Source organism: Zeus faber, assembly GCF_960531495.2.
Source record: "Zeus faber genome assembly, chromosome: 9".
NCBI lineage: Eukaryota > Metazoa > Chordata > Actinopteri > Zeiformes > Zeidae > Zeus > Zeus faber.
In genome coordinates this window covers 2001444-2023529 of record NC_137197.1, presented here as the reverse complement: position 1 = coordinate 2023529, position 22086 = coordinate 2001444, and the positions used below count along the sequence as shown (strand labels likewise).

Sequence of the window (22086 nt, the reverse complement as noted above, 5' to 3'; positions counted from 1 at the left end):
CCAGTGTACATCAAAAGCATTTGATCTCATTGACGTTAATTGAAGGGGCGTGGCTGGGGGCGGGTTTTATTCAGCACATTAGTGTTTATTTCCAGTTGAATGTCACCACTCACTCAGGCCACTGGGAAGTTGATCAGTTTTAGAACAGAACTCTGAAGTATTTGAAGTCTGTAGGCAAAGAGAATCTACTCTATAGTTGCATCTTTATCCAAAACAGAACATTCTGCAGATTGTTCATCCAGATGATTCTGTTTTAAACGAACACGAGGACAGAGTAGGAAACGCTGTTTTTATTCTCAGACTGATCAACACATTCAACCGCTCGACATAAAGCAAAACATATTTGAACAAACGGAAAACTGACACTAAAATTTAAATAATACAAAGTTACAACAATGTTTTTGCCCCTGTATAGAAATTTTTTTTTTTTTTAATCTTTTTTTTAAACCATTTAATGCACATTCAGGGAGAAACAACAAGCAGTGGTGCTCAGATGGAAAACAAAGATTTTTAACTGTTTAAAAAATGGCCTTTTTAAAATATTTTGAATACTCTACAGGTCTGATGGAGGTAACAGGTCAGAATTACTTCACTTCCAAATCCACTGGTTCCTGATTAAAGCCCAATGCTGCAGGATGACGGAGCCATCTGCTCCATCAATACCACCTGAGAAAACTCAGGAAATATCAAAGAAATATCAAAGAAATATCAATAAGGAAACAGAGTTTTGCTCTCAGACTTTATGGAACAAAACAGTAGAAACAACATTTTACGACAATAAGGCTGAAAATATATTTTAGTACAAACAGTGTTCTGCTTCTACAAACAGTTTTCTGGTTTTGGGGATGTGGAGCTGCCAAGGGCGGAGCTAGAAGCGTCTGGGTGGAGCTGGTGGGGACTAGGTGGAGTTGGAAATGTAAAGGTGGATCTTTTGGCCTCTGTGTCTCCTCCTCCTCCTCCTACTTGTTCTTCTTGTCGGCCGTCAGCGCGCTGTGCAGCCTGGACACGCTCTTCTCAAACTGATCCATCACCAAGGTTCCGTTGTCGTCAAAGAACTCGGCCACAGACTTGGTGAACTCAGAATCCCTGCTGCTGCCGGAGCGGCCGTCCGAGAAGGAGACCCGCAGCGTGTACTGGTCATCGAACCTGGAACACACACACACACACACACACACACACACAGGGTCAGTATGGCTGGTCTGGGGGCCGGGGGCCGGGGGCCGGGGGCCGCTCACCGTTTGAGGGAGGAGGAAAGCTGCCAGATGTGGTCGGGGTCCAGTCCCGCCGGGTCCTTCTGCAGCGCCAGCAGGAAGATGTTCTTCTCCCGGTACGAGGTGTAGAGGGTCAGGACCCCCATCATGATGAAATACGTTACCATGGCATTAAGGAGGAAACCCAATTATCACCATGACAACCATCCTACTGGGTGGAGCAAGAACATGACAACCCTCCTTACACTGCCCAGAACCTGCTGGGTGGAGCTAGAACCAAGATGAGTGAAGCTAGAACTAAGCGGCTGCAATAACAACTGCCCTTCATCTGCCAAGAATTTCCTGGGCGTGGCCACACCCACCACCCAGAGCCCCACCACCCAGCACCCACCACCCAGAGCCCCACGCCAACCGCCTTGCGCTGGTAGGATATGAGATCACACAGCAGGCCAGCACGGGCTTGGACTCGGGGAACGGGTGGAGGTAGTCCCAGACCAGCGCCACCACGGCGAACACGCAGGACACGGTGCAGATCAGCAGGCGGCCGTCCACCAGGCGGAAGTTCTCCGTGTAGCCGAACTTCTCCAGAAGAACCTGCGGGCGAAAACACAAGACAGTTCCGGTCCGGGTTCCGTCTGCGTCGCGGCTCCAAAAACAACGATGGGTTTACATCCGGGGCAGGTTTTAAGGTGGTTCACATCCACCCTACCTCCATCCCAACAACTCCAATATGAAATGCTAACCCATTCCAGAATGAGCAGGAACGTCAACATGGACATCAACTCTTTGCAGGCAAACAAAGGCTTATTTCATTGTCTTCAGGGAAAGAAAATGGATCCATCACAGGGACATTGTTACTGTCACACATCACGTCCTTCTTTGTGTTTTCATCTCTTTACATTTCACCAACCTTCTTTGCAGCATCATCCAGTGAATTCTTCACCGCTGCTCCATCCCACTTGTCAATCTTCACAGGTTTCTCATCGATCCTCCACTGAAACAACCCGTTACTGTTTACATTTTCCTGCTCACTTCCCAGTATAATAATAATAATAATAATAATAAGAATATAGTAATATATAGGATCAGTCTTATTAGTCTCTATAAGTGACCGTGGTAAACAAACAGATCAACAAAGCCACAAGCTGCAGGGAACAGCGCTAAAGGAACCTCCAGAGACACCATCACTACTCAATTAGACATCAGTACTCAGAGAATATCACATCTGAAATAAACTTTTTTTTTCTTTAAAACATTTTACATACATTCAAGGAGTTCTTGGGTTTTTTTGCAGAGAAGTTAATAAGTTACAGCTGAAAGTCATAATTTGAAAAGCATTCTTGAAAGCGCGAGGTGAGTAGCGGTCAAGCTGTAGTTATATTATACTATACTGTTATTATACTGTAGTCATATCGTACTACACTGTACGGTAATAACGTCGTTATTTTATACTGTTATTATACTGTAGTCATATCGTACTACACTGTACGGTAATAACGTCGTTATATTATACTGTTATTATACTGTAGTCACATTGAACTATACTGTTATTTTATTGTAGTTACAATATACTTTACTGTTATTATCCTGTAGTCATTATGTACTATACTGTACTGTTATTATAGTGTAGTGTATAGTCAGACTGCCGCATCGTGGAGCCAAGTTTATCCTGCTATTATTCGCAACAATAATAGCAGGATAAAAGAAACAAAAAATAACTTTAATTGAAAAACACCTGAAATCCTTAGTATTTAGTGGCGCATAAAGGAGGAATCAGCGCATTCGATCAAAGCTCCACCAACATAACGCCACAAGAAGCTAGTTAGCTTAGCTCATTCTGCACAGCTGCTGTTCGCCTGTTTGCGTGGCAGTGTTGTCTGAATAACATTTGAAGCTGCGACGTCTTAGAACGACTTGTATTCTTGTTAATGTTCCTACAATGATGAGCATCGTGAATATTGTGAATACGACGCAGGCACCTTCTCGAGGAGTCCGCTTTTACCGTTCTTCGCCGCCATCTTGTCTTCCGGTGCGGGGCTCGCGCTGTGACTTGGCGCGCTGTGATTGGCTGAAACAGGAAGCGCTTCTTCTTCTGCCGATTATAGTCGCGTTGCGGTGCACGGCGCCCCCTGCTGCTGGAGTGCAGCATCACAGTGCGCAACCGTTCCATTTATATTTATTGCTTTGTATGTATTCTGGAGTTCTGAAGTATGTATTCTGGCAAAGTACAAATAATTAAATACTGTACCTAGTATACTTAGATACTGTATACTATACTTACTTATATATTACTTGTGTGATGGCACAGAAGGAAAAAGCTACAGATATATTCCCATTTGAAAGATATTGTTTTCCAAATCATCTCCATTGACCTTGTCATATATATTATTCATAACCTGAAGCAGCATTTGGAAAAGAGTGAAAAGGAATAAAAGGAAACATTTTCACTTCACATCTCATTTAGGCTTTAATTTGACCTTTTACAGTATAATTACAGTATCCAGAGTATAAATTAAAAAAAAGAGCTATAAAAAGATTTACTGGTGGAAAAGTAGATATTGTTTGTTACACCACTGGAACATTGCTGTCACTCCAAAATCTGTTGTTGTGATACTGCATTGATTTGACAATAAAATATATTGCATACATAATTAAATGTGCATAAAAACAACGTCAAGGTTAAAGCTAGTGTGAAATACACATTTACAGAGTATAAAAAGCCCTTATGCTCCACATCGCTGCTGCTACTAATGGCTCTCAGATAAATACAGATTCAAGAACTGTTTAATAATTGTAGTTATTAATTAAACCAATTCCATTGATGTAAAATATTTTAAATAAAGTCTCATGAATGGATGAACAAGATTCCCACTGTCCCTCCCCATTATCCAGCAAAACCACAGCCAATAGAATGGGTTTGGCAGAATCTCGCTGTACTGGACACACAGGGAGGAAACTGGTATCGATCTTCTAAATCAGGACGAGACGGAGTAACCCTTCAACCCATTGTGTGAATGCTCACGCCTTGTTTTCAATACCCAGAATGCACTCTGTTAAGCCGGCCGATGTTTGAAGAGGACGGGGAACACGTCTGTGTCTTCTCAGATCAGAAGTTAGGGTTAGGAAGTTACTTCTTAAATTAGCTGGCGAGCTTAGCATTATATCATTATTATTAGTAGTATTATGATTATTATTATTATTATTATTAATAAAATATTTTATGATTTGTGGTGACGTTTCTATCAGCACTGCTCATTTTGTTCCTTTCTGGCCTCTTTAAAGATAAACAATATAACTCCTAGTCTTTAATACTGGGAAAAGTGCTCTAAAATAATAATAATAATAATAATAATAATAATAATAATACATCATAATAATTAGTACCAGGGAGCCAATCTGTTGTGGAGGAGCACATGCAGCGAAACACTTTTAACCTGGGGCAGTATCATCCGGTTCATATTTGGTACAAATACTGTGATGTGATTGGACGCTGCCCGAGCCGCAAAGCTGCAACTCAAAGCGATGGTAGAACCCACTTAAGCTGCTTTCACACATGCACTGATACCCTGAAATAATCCAGACATTACCCGGAGGAGCTGTATGTGTGAACACAAATGTCCAAATCATTTGACCCAGACTTTACCCAACCAGCACCCGTGTACAAAGTCTGTATAATGTCTGATTGAGCGGTATGTGTGAACAGAGCAAGTGATTGTCCAGATCCTTCACAGTGAGCGAGTGGGCGTGTCACGTGTTGATGACATCTCCATCATGCGACTGAAGAAGGGTCAGCGCGTAGCTGCTGCGTACTCCTTTCTGCTTTCTTTATTATTCTTTTTCAGTCTCTCATTTACATTGCGGATAAAAAAGATAATTCAGTAGACTCGTCCACCATCTTGGGTCTTGTAAAACTCTGCAGCGTCATTGGGTCACGTCCTGCCCCCTGCACGCTCTACCCAGGCTCCGCCCTTCGTCTAAACCAACCGGAGTATTTCCAGGCGGTGTAAACGTGTCTGACATGGACAATCTCAAGTTGTGAGCAACATGTATGAAAGGGAAACTGCGGACCTGATTATCTGGACATTGTCTGGAGTTTATGTGTGAAAGCAGCTTGAGAAAATTATTCACAAAACAAATCCTTCCCTCAGCTTCATTGGCGACCAAACTGCAAATAAAATAAATGCATTTTTCTATTCATCAAAATGAATCCTGGGATAAGATGACTATTAATGTCTGGGGAACATTCGGGACGATGCACCCTGGACTAAGCAGATGTGTTGGTTACAGAAGACCCTCCAGATCCAATTTTAACTGCATACACAAACAGGACACATTGAGTGCTGGGGTTTTCGGGGGGGCAGGGGGCTTTGTGTGCGGGTGTGGTTAGCCGGGTGGGCCGCCTGCCGACTGTGTTCTGGTACCGGCCGCTCGCCCCTGGTGCCGGGTGGTTTCCGGCCTGCTGCAACCCGGCAGGGCTGTGGAGAGTGGCGTCGCCAGCTTTCCAGGTCCCTTGGGGGATCGTGGATGTAGGTTGCGGTGTGGGAGGCGGCGGTCAGCCTGACTCCCGCTGCGTGGCTTCTCTGCGGCGGTTGGCCCGGGTGCTAGCAGTCGTAGAAGGGCCACATATCTGGCTGTCTGTGGGCGAATGGTGGGGCTCAGTTCCCCCAGGTGGGTTGATGTTGGGGTGCCGCAGTGTGCACTCTGCTACACGGTTGGCCGCTCGGGGCTTGTGGTCAGGTGGGGCAGATTGCGGTATGGTGGTCCCCGCCTTTGCACGGGGCATTGGTGGGCGTGGGGGCTCCGCTGGCTCGCCCGCGAGGCGGGCAGTACTGGCGGGGTGTCGGTCTGTTGGCCGCGTGGCCCGGTTTCCCGGGTTCTGCGCTTGCGGGTGCAGATGCCTGCAGGTGGGGGTGGGTCGTATGTGTGCGCCTCAGGGATGCAGAGTTACTTTGTTCTGTGGGGCTGGTTTGTTCCCCTCGGGGTCGTGCGTGGGTGTGGCTCTGCAGGCTCCCGGCTTCTCTTGGGGCTGAGGGGGGTCTTCCGTGGCTGCGGTGCATGGTGTTTGGAGCTTTCTTGAGGGCGTGGGGTGTCTATACGGCTGCCGGACTCATGGGTGGCTGTGAGGCCTTTGGAGGTGGAACGATATAGTTTTGACCTCATACGCCAAAACTTACTGGGGTGCACATACACACGCACGCGCACACACAGCATCTGCCTCGAACACCCTCCTGATTACATCCTTCTCCCTTTGTCTCCTTTCTGCCATAACTGCTGTTCCAATTTTCATCGACTTCATAATGTTTGTCCATGTACATGTTGGTTTCTATGTTTGTTTTTCTATGTTTATGTTTTTCCAAGTACATGTTCTGGTTTGTTTCTATGTTTATGTTTTTCCATGAACATGTTCTCCCTCTTGGAGTAGTGATGATGATTAGTTGCCCAAAGACCAAAACATGGTAAGACGGTTCTCCAAAGAGTGGGGTTGGTGGTGGTTCTGTGTAACAAAAAACTGTCCCCTGGTCGTCCCACAGGTCGTCCACAATTTGAACTCCACTTGCAGGTGAGTTCAGGTCAGATTGAGGCTGGCGTGCTTTGACTCAGTGGTTGTTTAGCATTGTGTTCTGTGCTTGAGATGTTTGGGCGCTAAATGTTTAGGAGCTTTGGGCAAAAGGTAGAACCGCATTCAAACAGTGTTTGATTTGAAAGCCATGTGTTTAACGTTCAGGATGAATGATCTGAGGCGACACCACCCTTTCATTTGGCATCGGAGGTTTCAGTTCAGGGGCGTGGCATGAAAAGGAAAGACCCAGTGGGCACCAAACATTCAGTCGGTTCGTACAGACGAAACCAGACAACGAATTCCTGATGCTGGCGCCCAGAACCTGGCGCTAGCGCTTCTTGGAGAGGCGCTTGGATTTGCGCGGGCTGCTCCTCCTCCTGCGGTTCTGACTGGTCCAGGACCGCAGCAGGTAGCGGGTGGGACTGGCCCGGCTCAGGCTTCGACTCTCCAGGTCGAACTGAGTCTGCAGTCTGAGAGCCAGCGCTCTGTCCCGGGTCTCCTGTCGGGCCTTGGTGGGGTTCTGGAGGTCAGCGTCCTGGACCTGGGCAGTGGCTTTGGGTCGCTTCAGCCCTGACCCGTTGTTGTCCAGGTGTTTGGTTTTCTCACTCCGCTTCCTGCTTCTCCTTGAGGTAGGACGACACCTCTGGGTGCGGCTGCTGCTGCCTGGCTCCTTGGAAGCCCGGTTCAACGTCTGGACGGCAGAGAACGAGCGATTCCGCCCCAACTGGTCGCTGCTCGCTTCAGTTCCGGACGCTGCTGGCTCCCCATCGCAGTTTCCTCGTAGAAACCCTTCGCTGTTGTAGCGCGGCGCCGGGGCGTGGATCTTTATGTGCGACTTCTTCTGTCCGGACTGGTCGAACACCAGCCTCCTCCTGTTGGAATGAAACTCTCGGTCGCCGTCCGGTTCCGGCACCGAGCGCATGGGGTTTCTGGAAGCCCCTCCCCCCCTGGCGGTGGGCGGCTCGCCCACAGGACTGGTCAGCGTGGCCTTGGAGGTCACCTTGAGGTTCTGGCGGTCCAGCTCGATCTGCCTCCACTTCTGCAGAACGGCAGGGCTGGCCTCGTAGCTGGTGGCGCTCTGCAGCCCACGGGTCAGGTTCCGCGGCGTGGACTTGACGATGGCGGGCTCCAGGAGCCGGCCGTCCGGGAGCCGCTTGGGGGGCGTGCACGGCGAGCACACGATGGGTTTGAAGTGGTTCAGCTCCTCCGAGATGCTGTCGTTGCTCTCAGGGCTGATCGAGCCCTCCTGCCGGGCGTGGCTGGACAGCGGCGTGGCCAAAGGCGCCGATGACGTCATCAGGCTTCGCCAGATCAGCCTGCGGTCCGGGACCCCGACGGAGGTAGAGACCGCCGGACTGTTCTCCGAGGAGAGGAGGATCCCAGCAGTGAAGCTGTGGCCCACCCCCTGAGGAGCGAGAGAGGAGGGTTGGATTGCAGTACAACCAGTCTCCTACTGGGGACACCAGGAGCCTCCCATTGTAGAGGTAGGTGTGTCAGTGCTGGTAAACTCACCGTATCCATCATGGCTGCCTGGGGGCGGAGTCTCAGTTTCCCTCGTCCCTCCACTGAGTCTGTGCAGCTGCGACTCCGGGGACAGAAACTCCTCTGGGGGGCGCTGCAGGGACACAGAGTGTTAGTACTATGGTACTTGGTACTATGGTAGTACTACGGTACTGTGTCAGTATCATGGTAGTACCATGGTAGTACAGTTTAAGTAACCATGGTAGTATTATTAGAGTAAATAGAGAGTTTGGAAATCTGCTCTGTATGAAGCTGCTGGAAGAGATTTCTGACAAAAAAAAAAAAAAAAATCTATAATCATGACATATCGATAATTTTCAGTTCTATTGTTTTGAAAATTGAAATATCAATACTTTGTCGTGTCAGACGGTAAAACTGAAAAGTTGGTATAAATACTCATTAAGTATAAAATGTGGACGTATCGATATAGAATCATAGGGTGAGGTCAGCCTGATGTGAGTTGAGTTGATTTCGCTTATTTTACAGATGTTTTAACATTATTCCTGCCAGGCTCCGTACTCTCTGAATGCCGAGGGTGTCTTGGTTTTGCGGAACATTCCCAGAACGTTCCTGGTTCTCTTTCCAACAGGCTCCTCGTTCTCAGAGTCGGAGAGCGCCCCCTGTGGCTGGAACACAGAAACACATTAACATGTCGCTGATTCTTATTCAGCCTCAGCCTGTTACATAGCAGCATACATGTGAATGTAACACATGGTGCTTGTGTTGCTGGCTCAAAAAAAAAACAAACAAAAAAAAAAAAAATATATATATATATAAATAATAATAATAATAAATAAAAATGCTTTTGTCACACTCTCTAATTGCCGGTATCGTCAGACTTTTGGGACCTAAGACAGGGCCAAAAAGACTGAGGGCCCTGATGCTGATGTGTGTGAACCCACAGAGTCGTCCTGGAGGCGGAGCGCTCCAGATTCCTCTTTCAGCTCCTGGAACATTCTCCTCCTCATCTCGTCCTTCTCCTCCGACGACAAAACCTGAGGCAGCTTGAACGAAGTAAAATTAGGTTGTTATTATCTGGGGTTGGAATCAGAGCGGAAGGTCAGTGTTCCAGAACCAACATGGCGGTCATATGGACCTCAAGTCTGGATAGATCCACATTATTCTATAACTAATATTAAAACAAGCTATCTTTTGGTTTGATATGACCTAATTCATGTTTCAGATATTCCCCAAACCTTCCAGGTCTGAGTTCCAGGATTTCTGAGGGAGCTCCAGTTGGGAATCTAACCAGCAGCCCCTCACCTTCTGCTTGGCCAGCGGCTCCGAGGCGTCTCCACACTTTGGAACGAGCGACGGGAAGACAAAGTTTTCTGAACAGGAGACGATAAGATGAGGTAAAATTTAAATCAGATGAGAAATAACACATATGTACACATCTATCTACACAAAGTTAACATTAAAAACAAGTACAAATATGATCTGCAAAGCACAACTAACTGGTAGTGTTTAAGATATAACACTATCATACTCTATGATATACTGTATTGTACTACAGTATATAACTATACAATACTATCATACTATACTCTATGACCATTATACCACGGTATATAGTACATCACCGTACTATCATTATATCATATTGTACTACTATGAGGTGCCGTTTGGAAACTGCTCATAAACATGCTCCCCCCCCCCCCCCCCCCCCAGATTTAGCCCAAACGTTGCACCATTTTCTGTGTGATTTAGCAAAATAACATCCAACAAAAATGCACTATAATTTTGATGTCACATATTTTGTTGTATTTGCTCGGATTTTTAGGGGTCCTACCCCCTATTGATATTGTTCCAAGAAATTTCTCTGAATTTTCAAATGTAAAAGGATCTGGAACATAACAACGGCAGAAGCTAAGAACACGGTTTACGTCTAGGTTGAAGTGTTACATAACACCACAAACACCTTGCGGTTAAGTTTCATTCAAATCGATCCACATATAGAGCAGAAATTAGTGAAATACAGACCAAATCTGATTGACCTCACAGACGCAGTCCAAGGTGTTTCACGCCAAAATATGTCCAACCCGGCTAAAACTATCAAGACGACAATGGCAGAAGCTATGAACACGGTTAATGTGTCGTTTAAACCGGTTTGTATGTATTGAATTGGAAATGTAATCCAATGGGAAGTCACCAATAATATTGCATAACTTCGATTACCTTCCTAAACCTCCTGTACCTGTAAATACGTCACTTCAACCATGTGACACAAACAGCCAATTGTATCTCGGGAGAGCCGGCGCTTCCTCCGCACGCAGCGGGGATGAGGCCCACCGAAGATGACGCGGCAGGTCTTCCTAAAACACCAATTTGAACTCAAACTCCAACTCCTCCCAACCCGAGCCCGGCGGGGCTCCCACCCCGTGGAAGGAGAGCGATTAAAGAAAGAAGTGGCGGCAGGAGAGAGTCCCTCAGTCCCCTCCAAACGTCCCTGCATATAATCACAGAGTGCAGATCCAGGAATCTCGGAACCTCCAAAACCTGTAATACGTACCTAACATGACTAAACTGGACACCGTGTATTGCGGCATGAAGCTACATTTGTTATAACTATTATTAGGGGTCCAGTCCGTAGGGCTGGAGATCCTATTGATATTGTTTCGAGAAAATTATCTGAATTTTGAAATCTATTTGAAACAGAAGAACGGCAGAAGCTACGAACACGGTTTACATCCTTTTTAAACCAGTATGTCACAAACATCGTGGGGTTGAAGTTTCATCCAAATCAATCCACTTATGGAGCAGAAATGAGTGAAAAACAGAGCAACTTCAATCCAAAATATTCGGCTTGTCCTGGTTGACTGATTCAGAATGAACATGTGTCCTGTGTGCGATGTAGACCACCATCGCTCTGTAGTGGTTAGAGATTACAAGCTACATGTTTATGTACAGTGGGGCAAAAAAGTATTTAGTCAGCCACCAATTCTGAAAGTTCTCCACTTAAAAAGATGAGAGAGGCCTGTTATTTTCATCATAGGTTCACTTCGACTATGAGAGACAGAATGGGGGGGGGAAGAATCCAGGAAATAACATTGTAGGATTTTTAATGAATTAATTGGTAAATTCCTCGGTAAAATAAGTATTTGGTCACCTACAAACAAGCAAGATTTCTGGCTTTCACAGACCTGTAACTTTTTCTTTAAGAGGCTCCTCTGTCCTCCACTCGTTACCTGTATTAATGGCACCTGTTTGAACTCGTTATCAGTATAAAAGACACCTGTCCACAACCTCAAACAGTCATACTTCAAACTCCACTATGGCCAAGACCAAAGAGCTGTCAAAGGACACCAGAAACAAAATTGTAGACCTGCACCAGGCTGAGAAGACTGAATCTGCAATAGGTAAGCAGCTTGTTGTGAAGAAATCAACTGTGGGAGCAATTATTAGAAAATGGAAGACATACAAGACCACTGATAATCTCCCTCGATCTGGGGCTCCATGCAAGATCTCACCCCGTGGGGTCGAAATGATCACAAGAACGGTGAGCAAACATCCCAGAAGCACACGGGGGGACCTAGTGAATGACCTGCAGAGAGCTGGGACCAAAGTAACAAAGGCTACCATCAGTAACACACTACGCCGCCAGGGACTCAAATCCTGCAGTGCCAGACGTGTCCCCCTGCTTAAGCCAGTAAATGTCCAGGCCCGTCTGAAGTTTGCTAGAGAGCATTTGGATGATCCTGAAGAGGATTGGGAGAATGTCATATGGTCAGATGAAACCAAAATATAACTTTTTGGTAAAAACTCAATTTGTCGTGTTTGGAGGAGAGAAAGCTGAGTTGCATCCAAAGAACACCATACCTACTGTGAAGCATGGGGGTGGAGACATCATGCTTTGGGGCTGGTTTTCTGCAAAGGGACCAGGATGACTGATCCATGTAAAGGAAATAATGAATGGGGCCATGTATCGTGAGATTTTGAGTAAAAACCTCCTTCCATCAGCAAGGGCATTGAAGATGAAACGTGGCTGGGTCTTTCAGCATGACAATGACCCCAAACACACCGCCCGGGCAACGAAGGAGTGGCTTCGTAAGAAGCATTTCAAGGTCCTAGAGTGGCCTAGCCAGTCTCCAGATCTCAACCCCATAGAAATTTTTTGGAGGGAGTTGAAAGCCGTGTTGCCCAGCGACAGCCCCAAAACATCACTGCTCTAGAGGAGATCTGCATGGAGGAATGGGGCAAAATACCAGCAACAGTGTGTGAATACCTTGTGAAGACTGGCAGAAAACGTTTGACCTCTGTCATTGCAAACAAAGGGTATATATCAAAGTATTGAGATGAACTTTTGTTATTGACCAAATACTTATTTTCCACCATAATTTGCAAATAAATTCTTTAAAAATCAGACAATGTGATTTTCTGGATTTTTTTTCTCATTTTGTCTCTCATAGTTGAGGTATAACTGATGAAAATAACAGGCCTCTCTCATCTTTTTAAGTGGGAGAACTTGAACAATTGGTGGCTGACTAAATACTTTTTTGCCCCACTGTACCTTCTTACCTGGTAGATGTCCTTGGATCTGTGAAATTTACATTTTATCTCTTTGGTCCGCATAACTTTGCTGGATTAATAAAAAATACGAAAAACAGTAATCCTCCAAAACACGTGACAATGTCGAGTCGAATCCACTGACATGTGCGTTTTATATTTATAAAATAAAATGTATTTTTTTAATTAAATATTTATTATTATTGTTATAAAACAAATACTGAAGTTGTGTTTTTCATTGTTACAGATGCCGAAAAATAGCAGAAACTATGAGACAATAAAGACTCAGCTTTTAAGTTCAAGTTCAACGGACACGGTTGAGGTCTCGTTAGAACCGCGACGTCTCAGACATCTTGTGGTTCAAGTTTGATCAATATCGATCTACATTTGGAGTGGGAATTTGTGGAAAACCAATTTAATTTTACCTTGAGTAGCAGAATGTTCATGCATCACTGATATGCCAACGTTCTACTTCTGGTCGGGTGGTGGAGCGACATGAATTCGTAGGAATAAGATGCTTTGTGACATCCATCATCCAATTTGTTATATATGTGCAGGTTGTGGCTCTGGGAGGGCATTTGCATCGTGCAAGGTGCGTGGTGTAGACTCCATCGCTCTGTAGTGGTTGCTTGGGGCAGTTTCTGCGCTGGGTGGAGACGACCTGACACATCACCCAGCTTTTCATTTGATATTTTATCTCTTTTGCCCTTTTTGTAAATACAAACACATTCTCTTCCTTTTAACGCGGCGTCGTGTCCCTCCTTATTTTGCAGCATTCGAGCCAGTCAGAACTAGGATTCCTAGACGACAAGTATCTACCGGACCAAATTGCAACACAGATTTCGGTGCCACTTATTTGCTTGAGCTGTCTATTGAAATATTTGCCCTATGGAGCACCAGAAATCGTATTTTCATCGTCATCGCGATATGAATATGCGCAATAAACACATCGCAAAAGACTGAAATGCAATGAATGATCAAAAATCGTGTAATTTACAAGTGACATGCATCGTAAGCTGCCATAATTGAATTGTTGACGTTCCTTACTCACCCCAGAGTCAGTCTAAACATATAACATGTTTGTATGTTTGTATCCTCACACATGGAGACGGCTTGCAGCTCCAGAGCCACGGGTCCGGATCGTGTCAGTTTTATTTTAGTCCCAAAAATGTTAAAAGTGGATGAAATGTCTCTGCGAGACGTGCAGTGTTTCATCCGTTTGAATGGAACCATGTTTCTTGGAAACTTCCACTTGTGACATCATGAACGAAGTCTGGGCAGATTTACGATTCAATCATCAACTGCGACCAACTCTATCGATCCCAATTGACATTGATGACAGACAAATTTTAATCCGCCAGGAAAATAAGAGCATTGAAACGGTGTCGGTGCAGTTTACCGTGGAGCGGAGAGCGACAGAGGGGGCGGAGTCTCTCGCCCTCTCTGCTCAGAGCTGTCGAGTACTTGTGATCAGATCTCACTTCCCCGCTCTAAATGCAAATCTTGTGATTATAATATACAAATGTATAATATAATCTCATAGAGAAAGATTACCCCCCGGCGATGGCCTATTGGAATTTTGCACTATCGCCCAAGCCTATCATGAACCAATGGAAACTCAGGAAATTTTAACTCGTTTGCGCTGCGTTTCAGAGAACCCGGAAAACTGTTATATTTACCTAACACAACTGAACTGGACTGGATTAATATGACAATTTTATATTTAGATTAAACAAATAATTCTTCAATTTATACATCTGAAAAAGTAACATTAAAATTATAGTGGCTTTTTTGGGTGTTATTTTGCAAAATTCACAGAATATGGTGCAACATTTCGGCTAAATCCGGACAAGGTGAAGCAAGTTTTGAGCAGTGATAGTTTACAAACTGCAGCCCATATACTATAGTATCTAATACACTGTATTATTATATTACACTATATTCTAGTACACCACACTATATAATACTATACAAAACTATACTATATTATCATACTATACTCTATTATACCACAGCATATAAGATAAGATAGTACTTAATTGACTGTCTCATCTATAAACTGCTGTGTATTAGAGTCTAGTATGATAGCACACAACAGTATATAGTACTACAGCGTACGATACTATCAGAGTGCCATAAATAGTTAGAAATGATGGGAACCAACATTTTAATAAGGCCTGGGTTGTATCCTCTAACTTCAACATGAGTGAAAGCATAAAGTAGAAAAACAGTAAAAATCTGATTATCACAGTGGCAGTGGAGCTGAACAAGTCTGGACAAGTCACTAAGCTGCATCAATAAGCTCACATTAATACTGTAAATAACACATTAAACGCACATTAATACTGTAAATAACACATTAAACGCACATTAATACTGTAAATAACACATTAAACGGCACATTGATACTCTAAATAACACATTAAACAGCACATTGATACTGTAAATAACACATTAAAACTGTAAATAACACATTAATACGGTAAATACCACTTTAAACAGCACATTAACGCTGCAAATAACACATTACTACGGTAAATAATACATTACTGCTGTAAATAAGTACATATTAATACTCTAAATAAGTAAACATCTAATTTAACAATAAATAGGAGAGCATTCAACTTAATAAGTCAACATTAATAAACGTCTATCGTAGTAATTCTACAAACCGTCCTTCACGGTGTGATTATCATAATATTATGTAACATACTAATAAAAGTGTCAGCTACACAGTACTTCCCCAGGTGTGTGTTCTGTAGTACAGTGCTACGCTGTACTACGGTACTACTCTGTACTACAGTACTACATGTCACAGTACTTTAGGAAGTAAACAAACCCATCTGAACCAATATCTAAGAAGTTCTTCCAGCCCTGCTCACCGGACCCACATCCCCCATCTACCCGCCTCAGCACCGACCTTCCCTGGGCTCCAGCCTGCTCCGGCACCGGCCGGGGGCAGCCCTCCTCCCGTGCTCCCAGGGGCCCGGCTCCCCCTCGCTCCCTCTGCGGCTCCAGTCGGACCCTGGCCGCCGGCACAGCGCGCAGCGCTCGGCGCTCCGCTGGAAGCACAGCCGACACACCGGGGGTCTGCAGGGCCGCGACGCCGTGCACCGCGCCTCCTCCGGCGGGGACAGCAGCGGGCTGGACGCCGAGCCGCCCGGGCGTTTCTCCTCTTGTTTAGCGGCGGATTTGGCGGAGCCCGCCGCCGCCATCTTCCCTGCTCCGTATCTGGTCCCAGTTTGAAAACAAACCCCGCCCAATCGCGAAGCAAGCCCCGCCCAACAAACAACGCGCTCCGCCCTCCTGCTGCTGCACGAACCGAGCGCACCCTAAATGTTAAACATTTCATAAAAGTTCATATTACACGACCCGTTCTCTCATTTCTAGTTTATTTGTTCATTATTATCATATGTATTATTATTATTATTATTATTATTATTATCATATGTATTATTATTATTATTATCATATGTATTATTATTATATGTATTATTGTTATTATATGTATTATATGTATTATTATTATTATTATCATATGTATTATTATTATCATATGTATTATTGTTATTATATGTATTATTATTATTATTATTATTATTATCATATGTAGTATTATTATCATATGTATTATTGTTATTATATGTATTATTGTTATTATGTGTATTATTGTTATTATTATTATTATTATTATTATTACTGTTACTCAATTTGTATTGTGTATTGTACGTTTACATTTTTTAACCCTTTTCTCTCTCCCCAAAGAGCAAATAAATCAACAAGTTTTACTCATCCAACAAACTATAAAAAATAATGTTTTAATGAATAATAGAAAATAACAATAATAATAATGAATAATAATAATAACGAATTCCAGTCGATGTGGTGGAAGCGGCAGCAGCAGCGAGGAGCGCGGCGCCTGCTCTGCCGGAAAAAGACAAAGAAGAAGAACAGAAGCCAACACTGCAGGGCACACTCGATGCGGCTGCACGTCTGCGGTTCTCCGCTGATTGAATTCGGTTTCAGTTCGTACATAAGTGGAAGAAGAAAGTCGCCATTTAATGTCCCGTGGCCTCGTCATCGGCGTGAAGGTAAAGAACTGTCGTTTACGGTTTAAAGTCATGATGCATTCCAGGGGAAGGCAGACATCGGAAAAAGCAGACCTCCTGGCTGGATATTTGCGAATGAACTGCAATTGAAGTCATTTAATCAGCATAGATCTAAACTAGTGCGTTGTTTTTATGTTAAACATATTTAACATTTGCAGCAGTTTTTGGAAACTAGAAGCTGAAAAACGGAACACGTTTGTTGCGATCGGTTCTTTTCCGATCAGAGGCTATGGAACGTTTAGCTCCGAAGTGGGAACTACCGCCTCGGAGTTACCAGTTTCCGACTGTCCCGTAAAGCAGCAGCTTGCCTCTGTTTGGGAAAACATGGACGCCGCAGTAAAATGTGTTTGTTTGGCAGTTTATGGGTTCTACAGCATTAGGAGCTCAAACTACACAGTTGTTCAGACCCGATGTAGACATTAGACGGAGATTTTAAATCAAAAATCCACGCCGAGGAACTTAATTAATCGTTAACGGACGGAGTGCGCCCCGCCGGTATCTTCTTCTTCTACGGTTTTTAACGGCGTTTGGCGAACAGCGTTTTAGGTGCATCAGCGCCACCTGCCGCCCGGGGTGTGGACCACATGACACCCTGCCTCAGAGCTCTGTCCGTCTAATGGACGCAGAGGAAATTCTTCTGCTCAACCCACTCGGCGCGTTCATTAAAGATTAAATACTCATCTCCTGAACTCCAGTCTTCCTAACTTCTTCCTTCGTATTCTATCTCTTGATCACACTTAGTACAATGTGATTGCATGTGTTCTAGTCTCCTCACATAAAGTGGTTGGATGCTTTCCAGTGATAGTGTGCTGTTTAAACTACAACGACCTATAGTCTTATTCTGTTGCAGATGACCCTTATTTCCTTGACCTACCTATATTTCTTACTGTTGAATTTACTTTGTGGTTTTGGCTTAATAGAAACCGACCCCTTGTTTCAGAATCCCACTCCCCTTGCCACTCTTCTATTGCTTTACTCCAAATGATCGCCTTGTCCTCTTCATTTTTTTAATGGGACTTGTATATCTGTGGTGTCTCTATGTGAAGCTTGTTTTGCTCATCCGTCCACCTCCTCGTTTCCCCTCAGACGTTCATGCGCTGGAACCCACGTAAACCCATTAGACATACCTTGCTGAACAGGTCTGGAATGTACTTGTTACTCTGAACAGAATATCTTGGTGTCTGGAGTTGAGGGATCTCAGGCTGTCTCCATGTTATTGTGACCTCACACTCTTCTGACGTCAGCTCAGGTCCGTCTACACCCAAAATTCCCACTTGGAACTCAGATTTAGAGTGATATTCTGTAAGATTGTTTTGGTTCAAAAAATAATTCCATACTTGTTGATTTCCTTTTCACTTGCCCCCACGATGTGAGATGTGAAATATTGGAGGGAGTTTTGGTTTGATATTCTTCATCATAGTTCAGAATGATGAACCTCCGCTGCAGGGTTTTAAATTCTTAGGTGGATATGATGATGAATATCCACTATCTGAATTTCCTGCTTATTACCGGGATTACAAAAAAGTAATTCACTTCCCCTGCCATCCAGCCCCGGCCTTCCCAGCATGCACCGCGGCAGAGCCCCCGTGCAGCTGGTGCAGCTGGGTCTCATCTCCTACGCCGAGGCCATGCGGGTGCAGCAGTCCTTCGTCAGGAGACACTTTGAGGGCAGCCGCGGGTCCTGGCCCCACGCCCTGCTGGTGTGCCAGCATCCCCCGGTCTACACCACGGGGCTGCGGCGGACCCCCTACCCCCCCGACGAGGAGCGCCGGCTCCGGGGCCTGGGGGCCGACTTCTACCGCACCAACCGGGGCGGGCTGATCACCTTCCACGGCCCGGGCCAGCTGGTGTGCTACCCCGTCCTGAACCTCACCGGCTTCCGCAGGAGCGTGCGCTGGTACGTGCACGAGCTGGAGCACACGGTGATCACGCTCTGCGGCCAACTGGGCGTCAGCGCCTCCACCTCCCCCGACACTGGAGTCTGGGTGGGGGGCAACAAGATCTGCGCCATCGGTGGGTGAGGGTGGCGGGGGGTGGGGTGGGAAGGGCACTGGGATTGGACTGATGTCCCATAGAAGCACGGGATGAAGCGACAATAACTGTTGTCCAGGGCAACCAGATTTGGGCATTGTCAACCATCTTGTCTGGTTGTCCTGTTGTTGCCCGCTTTTTTGTATGTTTAGAAACTCCTACCAGGGAAACAAGTGAGAATAGTGAAATTTGGATTATAATTGTATAGGATCATTGTCACTCAATTTTGCAATTATTAAATTTAAGCAACCATTTTTTCAGTCTTGGCGACAGCTGATGCGTGGTTGCCTGCTTTGGCAACCATTTCTGAAAGTTATTGTCAAGTCCTGCAGTCTGAAGACCATGTATGAAAGCAGTGTGTTTACAAAGAGGACACGGTATAAAAGGTACATAAGTACTGCAACACAAATCAAGTTATGTTGATATTGTTCATTTCCCTGTTGTGGGACTAATAAAGGTTGATCTTATCTTATTGCTGATATTTAGAATCAGATGCAGGACAGAACAAAGGTCTAAATGGAGATAGTAGTGCTGTCGCACACAGACCTCTTGGGGCTTGTTTGATTTGTTGGTATGTGTTACAGGGATCCACTGTGGGAGGTACGTCACATCGCACGGCTTGGCTCTGAACTGCAACACGGACATGGCGTGGTTCACCAACATCGTGCCATGCGGGATTGTAGGTAAAGGCGTGACGTCGCTCAGCACGGAGCTGGGAAGGGAGGTGACGCCGGGGGAGGCGCTCCCACTCCTGCTGGAATCGTTCAGGAAACACTTCCACTGTGATTTCTGGATGGAACATGAGGGGTAACTGACCCCAGTGCATTGTTGTGTTCAGTACTGGAGAAGTTGCAGCGCCCTCGGTTGGTGGTGTTTGGTACTGTATGACATTTCAGTTATTTATGACCGTGATTCTTAACATTTTCACATCAAGGAGCCTCAGTTGGATTGGCAATGGGCCACAAGATTTAGTCTCTGGGATAGAATCGGAGACATTCTCTAACCGTGTTAACGTGTTGGAAATGAAATAACAGTGAAGTTTAACTATTTCTCTGGAAGGACCCCTGGGAGTGCCCGGATGTTGAGACAGTGTTTTCGGGCATCAACCAAGGACTGAAGAAGTTTTATATTGTGGAGATTTTATTGCACCTGATAAAACATTGTTCTGTCCTTTGAGAAATTGTCCAGTGTCGCTTCCATGATCTATTAAAGAAATGCAATTTCACAGAAAACAAACCCAAGCAGATGGGTGTCTCAAGGTGTCACGTTACATTATCTGTTTTCTAACGCCACACATTCCTGGGAGTGGAAGACCGTCCTGAAGAAAATATTAAAGTATATTCTGAGATATATCATAAGTCGGTGCCTTAACTTAATGTGCTGAAATTAATAAAAATAAAAAAAATTGTTTGACAATACACTAATGGAGACAAACTGCCCCTTATCCATTACATCAGGGGTCTCAAATCCAAACCTGGGGTCTCCAAAGGAAAACTAAATGGAGAACTTTTTTTTATACTTAGCATTGGTGAATTGCCTCATAAAAAAAAAAAAAAAAATTGAATGAAATAATTACACATCATATAGGTTAAAAAATTGATTCTATTTTATAATCTGAAGAGTAAAATTGCAGGGAAATGTATTTGTGATTCAAAATAAATAATTAATTTGAGGGCCAGATTTAATATAGCAAATGTGTAGCTGGCCACATTGAATTGTCACACGGGCTGGGTTTTGCCCTCGGGGGTATAGTTTGAGAACCCTGAGTATTAGATATTGGAAATTTAAACAGTATTGAGCAAACATTCCAGCCTCATCTTATTCACGCAACCTGCTGAACGCTTCACCGCTGGAAAACTTACCACTCTTACTTGCGGCTTCTCGTCGCTTACTTCCTCCAGATGTTTGTTTATCACATACATACTATCATACATATAAGTAGTGAAATGTCATTGCAACGCACCCGGAGATTATGCACAATAAGTACTGGCACAATAGCTAAGTGTGGCAGTTCCGCCTGCACATGCCACTCAAGTGGCGTTTTCAGGGCCCACTGGCACAGAGACACAGACAACGATGGGTTGTAAACACCAGTTTATTGTAGAGAGAAGGCTTGTTAATATTAGCCAGGAGCAGATGGAACATGTCATGACAGGGCTCCTCTCCTGAGTGAGGGAGATGGGGCTTTTAACCTGTTCCTCATTAGCCCAACCACTGAACAACAGGTATGCAGCCACACTGACCCAATCACCTAGATCCAGGTCAGGTGTGGCGGCTCAAACCATCCCCACATCACATACCCTCAACACCAATTTAAGGCCAGGAAGAATTCCTGGCCGAAGCCTACCCCGCCACCAAGCAGAAAAAAAAAATGGTTAAAGCAGACTCTGAAACAGGGTTCCCATACCTTATAAAATACAAATGTCCAAAAAAAATGTAACAGATCTCCTTCCAGAGGACCTGGTTCGCCGGAGCAGCACGGTCAACTGGCCTCCTTCCTCCAGTGCGCCAACAAACCTCCTCCCTCTCGGAGCGTGGGGCCTCAGCCTGCTGCGCTGGCTGGTGAAGGTGTGGCCAGACTTGGCTGTTGCGCGGGCTGCTTAAAGGGGTGGCCCGGCTGCTGGGCTACTGGATGGTTCCGGCTGTGGCTGCTGGGCGGAGGAGCTAGCCGCAATCAACGTTGTTGCTGCAGCCGCTTCTCCCCCGATCCTCCGCCAGACCCCTAGGTGCTGCCGCTGCCAGTCAGGAGAGGGTTGGTGCTGGCGCCGCCTGTTGACCTACTGGTGGCTCCAGGGCGTCCTCGGACGGCCCCTCTCTGTCCCTTTCCCGTGCCGCAGAGTCCCTGTTCAGGTGCCACTGTGGGAGTTCCGCCTGCCACACGCCACCCAAGTGGCGTTTTCAGGGCCCTCCGGCACAGAGACACAGATGACGATGGGTTGCAGACATCATTATTGTAGAGAGGAGACTAGGTAGATTTAGCGAGGAGCAGGTCAAACATGTCATGACAGGGCTCCTGGCGCGAGTGTGTGTTAAGATGGGGGTTTTAACCTGCTGCTTGTTAGCCCAACCACCGAGCAACAGGTATGCACCCACCCTAACCCAATCACCTAGATCCAGGTCAGGTTTGGCTGCTCAAACCATCCCATCC

General features: G+C 45.3%; 3 protein-coding genes across 5 annotated transcripts; 1 reads left to right on the top strand and 2 right to left on the bottom strand.

Moving 5' to 3' along the window:
* Positions 1 to 282: 282 nt before the first annotated feature.
* Positions 283 to 3240, bottom strand: spcs2 (signal peptidase complex subunit 2). The gene is made up of 5 exons (XM_080007011.1): positions 3191 to 3240; positions 2122 to 2205; positions 1646 to 1805; positions 1236 to 1371; positions 283 to 1146 (listed from the first exon to the last, which is right to left on the bottom strand). The coding sequence occupies exons 1-5, from the start codon at positions 3227 to 3229 to the stop codon at positions 960 to 962; spliced, it is 606 nt and encodes a 201-aa protein (XP_079863137.1). The 5' UTR covers positions 3230 to 3240; the 3' UTR covers positions 283 to 959.
* A 475-nt stretch (positions 3241 to 3715) lies between these two features.
* Positions 3716 to 16013, bottom strand: rnf169 (ring finger protein 169; the record flags this gene model as incomplete). Its single annotated transcript, XM_080007302.1, has 6 exons — positions 3716 to 8176; positions 8284 to 8386; positions 8812 to 8918; positions 9195 to 9296; positions 9556 to 9623; positions 15719 to 16013. The coding sequence occupies 6 exons, from the start codon at positions 16011 to 16013 to the stop codon at positions 7100 to 7102; spliced, it is 1752 nt and encodes a 583-aa protein (XP_079863428.1). The 3' UTR covers positions 3716 to 7099.
* Positions 16014 to 16746: 733 nt separating this feature from the next.
* Positions 16747 to 20175, top strand: lipt2 (lipoyl(octanoyl) transferase 2). 3 transcript variants are annotated; one of them, XM_080007003.1, is made up of 4 exons: positions 16747 to 16889; positions 17994 to 18156; positions 18457 to 18920; positions 19523 to 20175. In XM_080007003.1, exons 3-4 carry the CDS (start codon positions 18473 to 18475, stop codon positions 19747 to 19749), a joined length of 675 nt encoding a protein of 224 aa, XP_079863129.1. In that variant the 5' UTR covers positions 16747 to 16889; positions 17994 to 18156; positions 18457 to 18472; the 3' UTR covers positions 19750 to 20175. The 3 variants fall into 3 exon arrangements, with proteins under 3 accessions (XP_079863129.1, XP_079863130.1, XP_079863131.1); XM_080007004.1 differs by lacking the exon at positions 17994 to 18156; XM_080007005.1 differs by having other exon boundaries at positions 18076 to 18920.
* The last annotated feature ends 1911 nt before the right edge of the window (positions 20176 to 22086 follow it).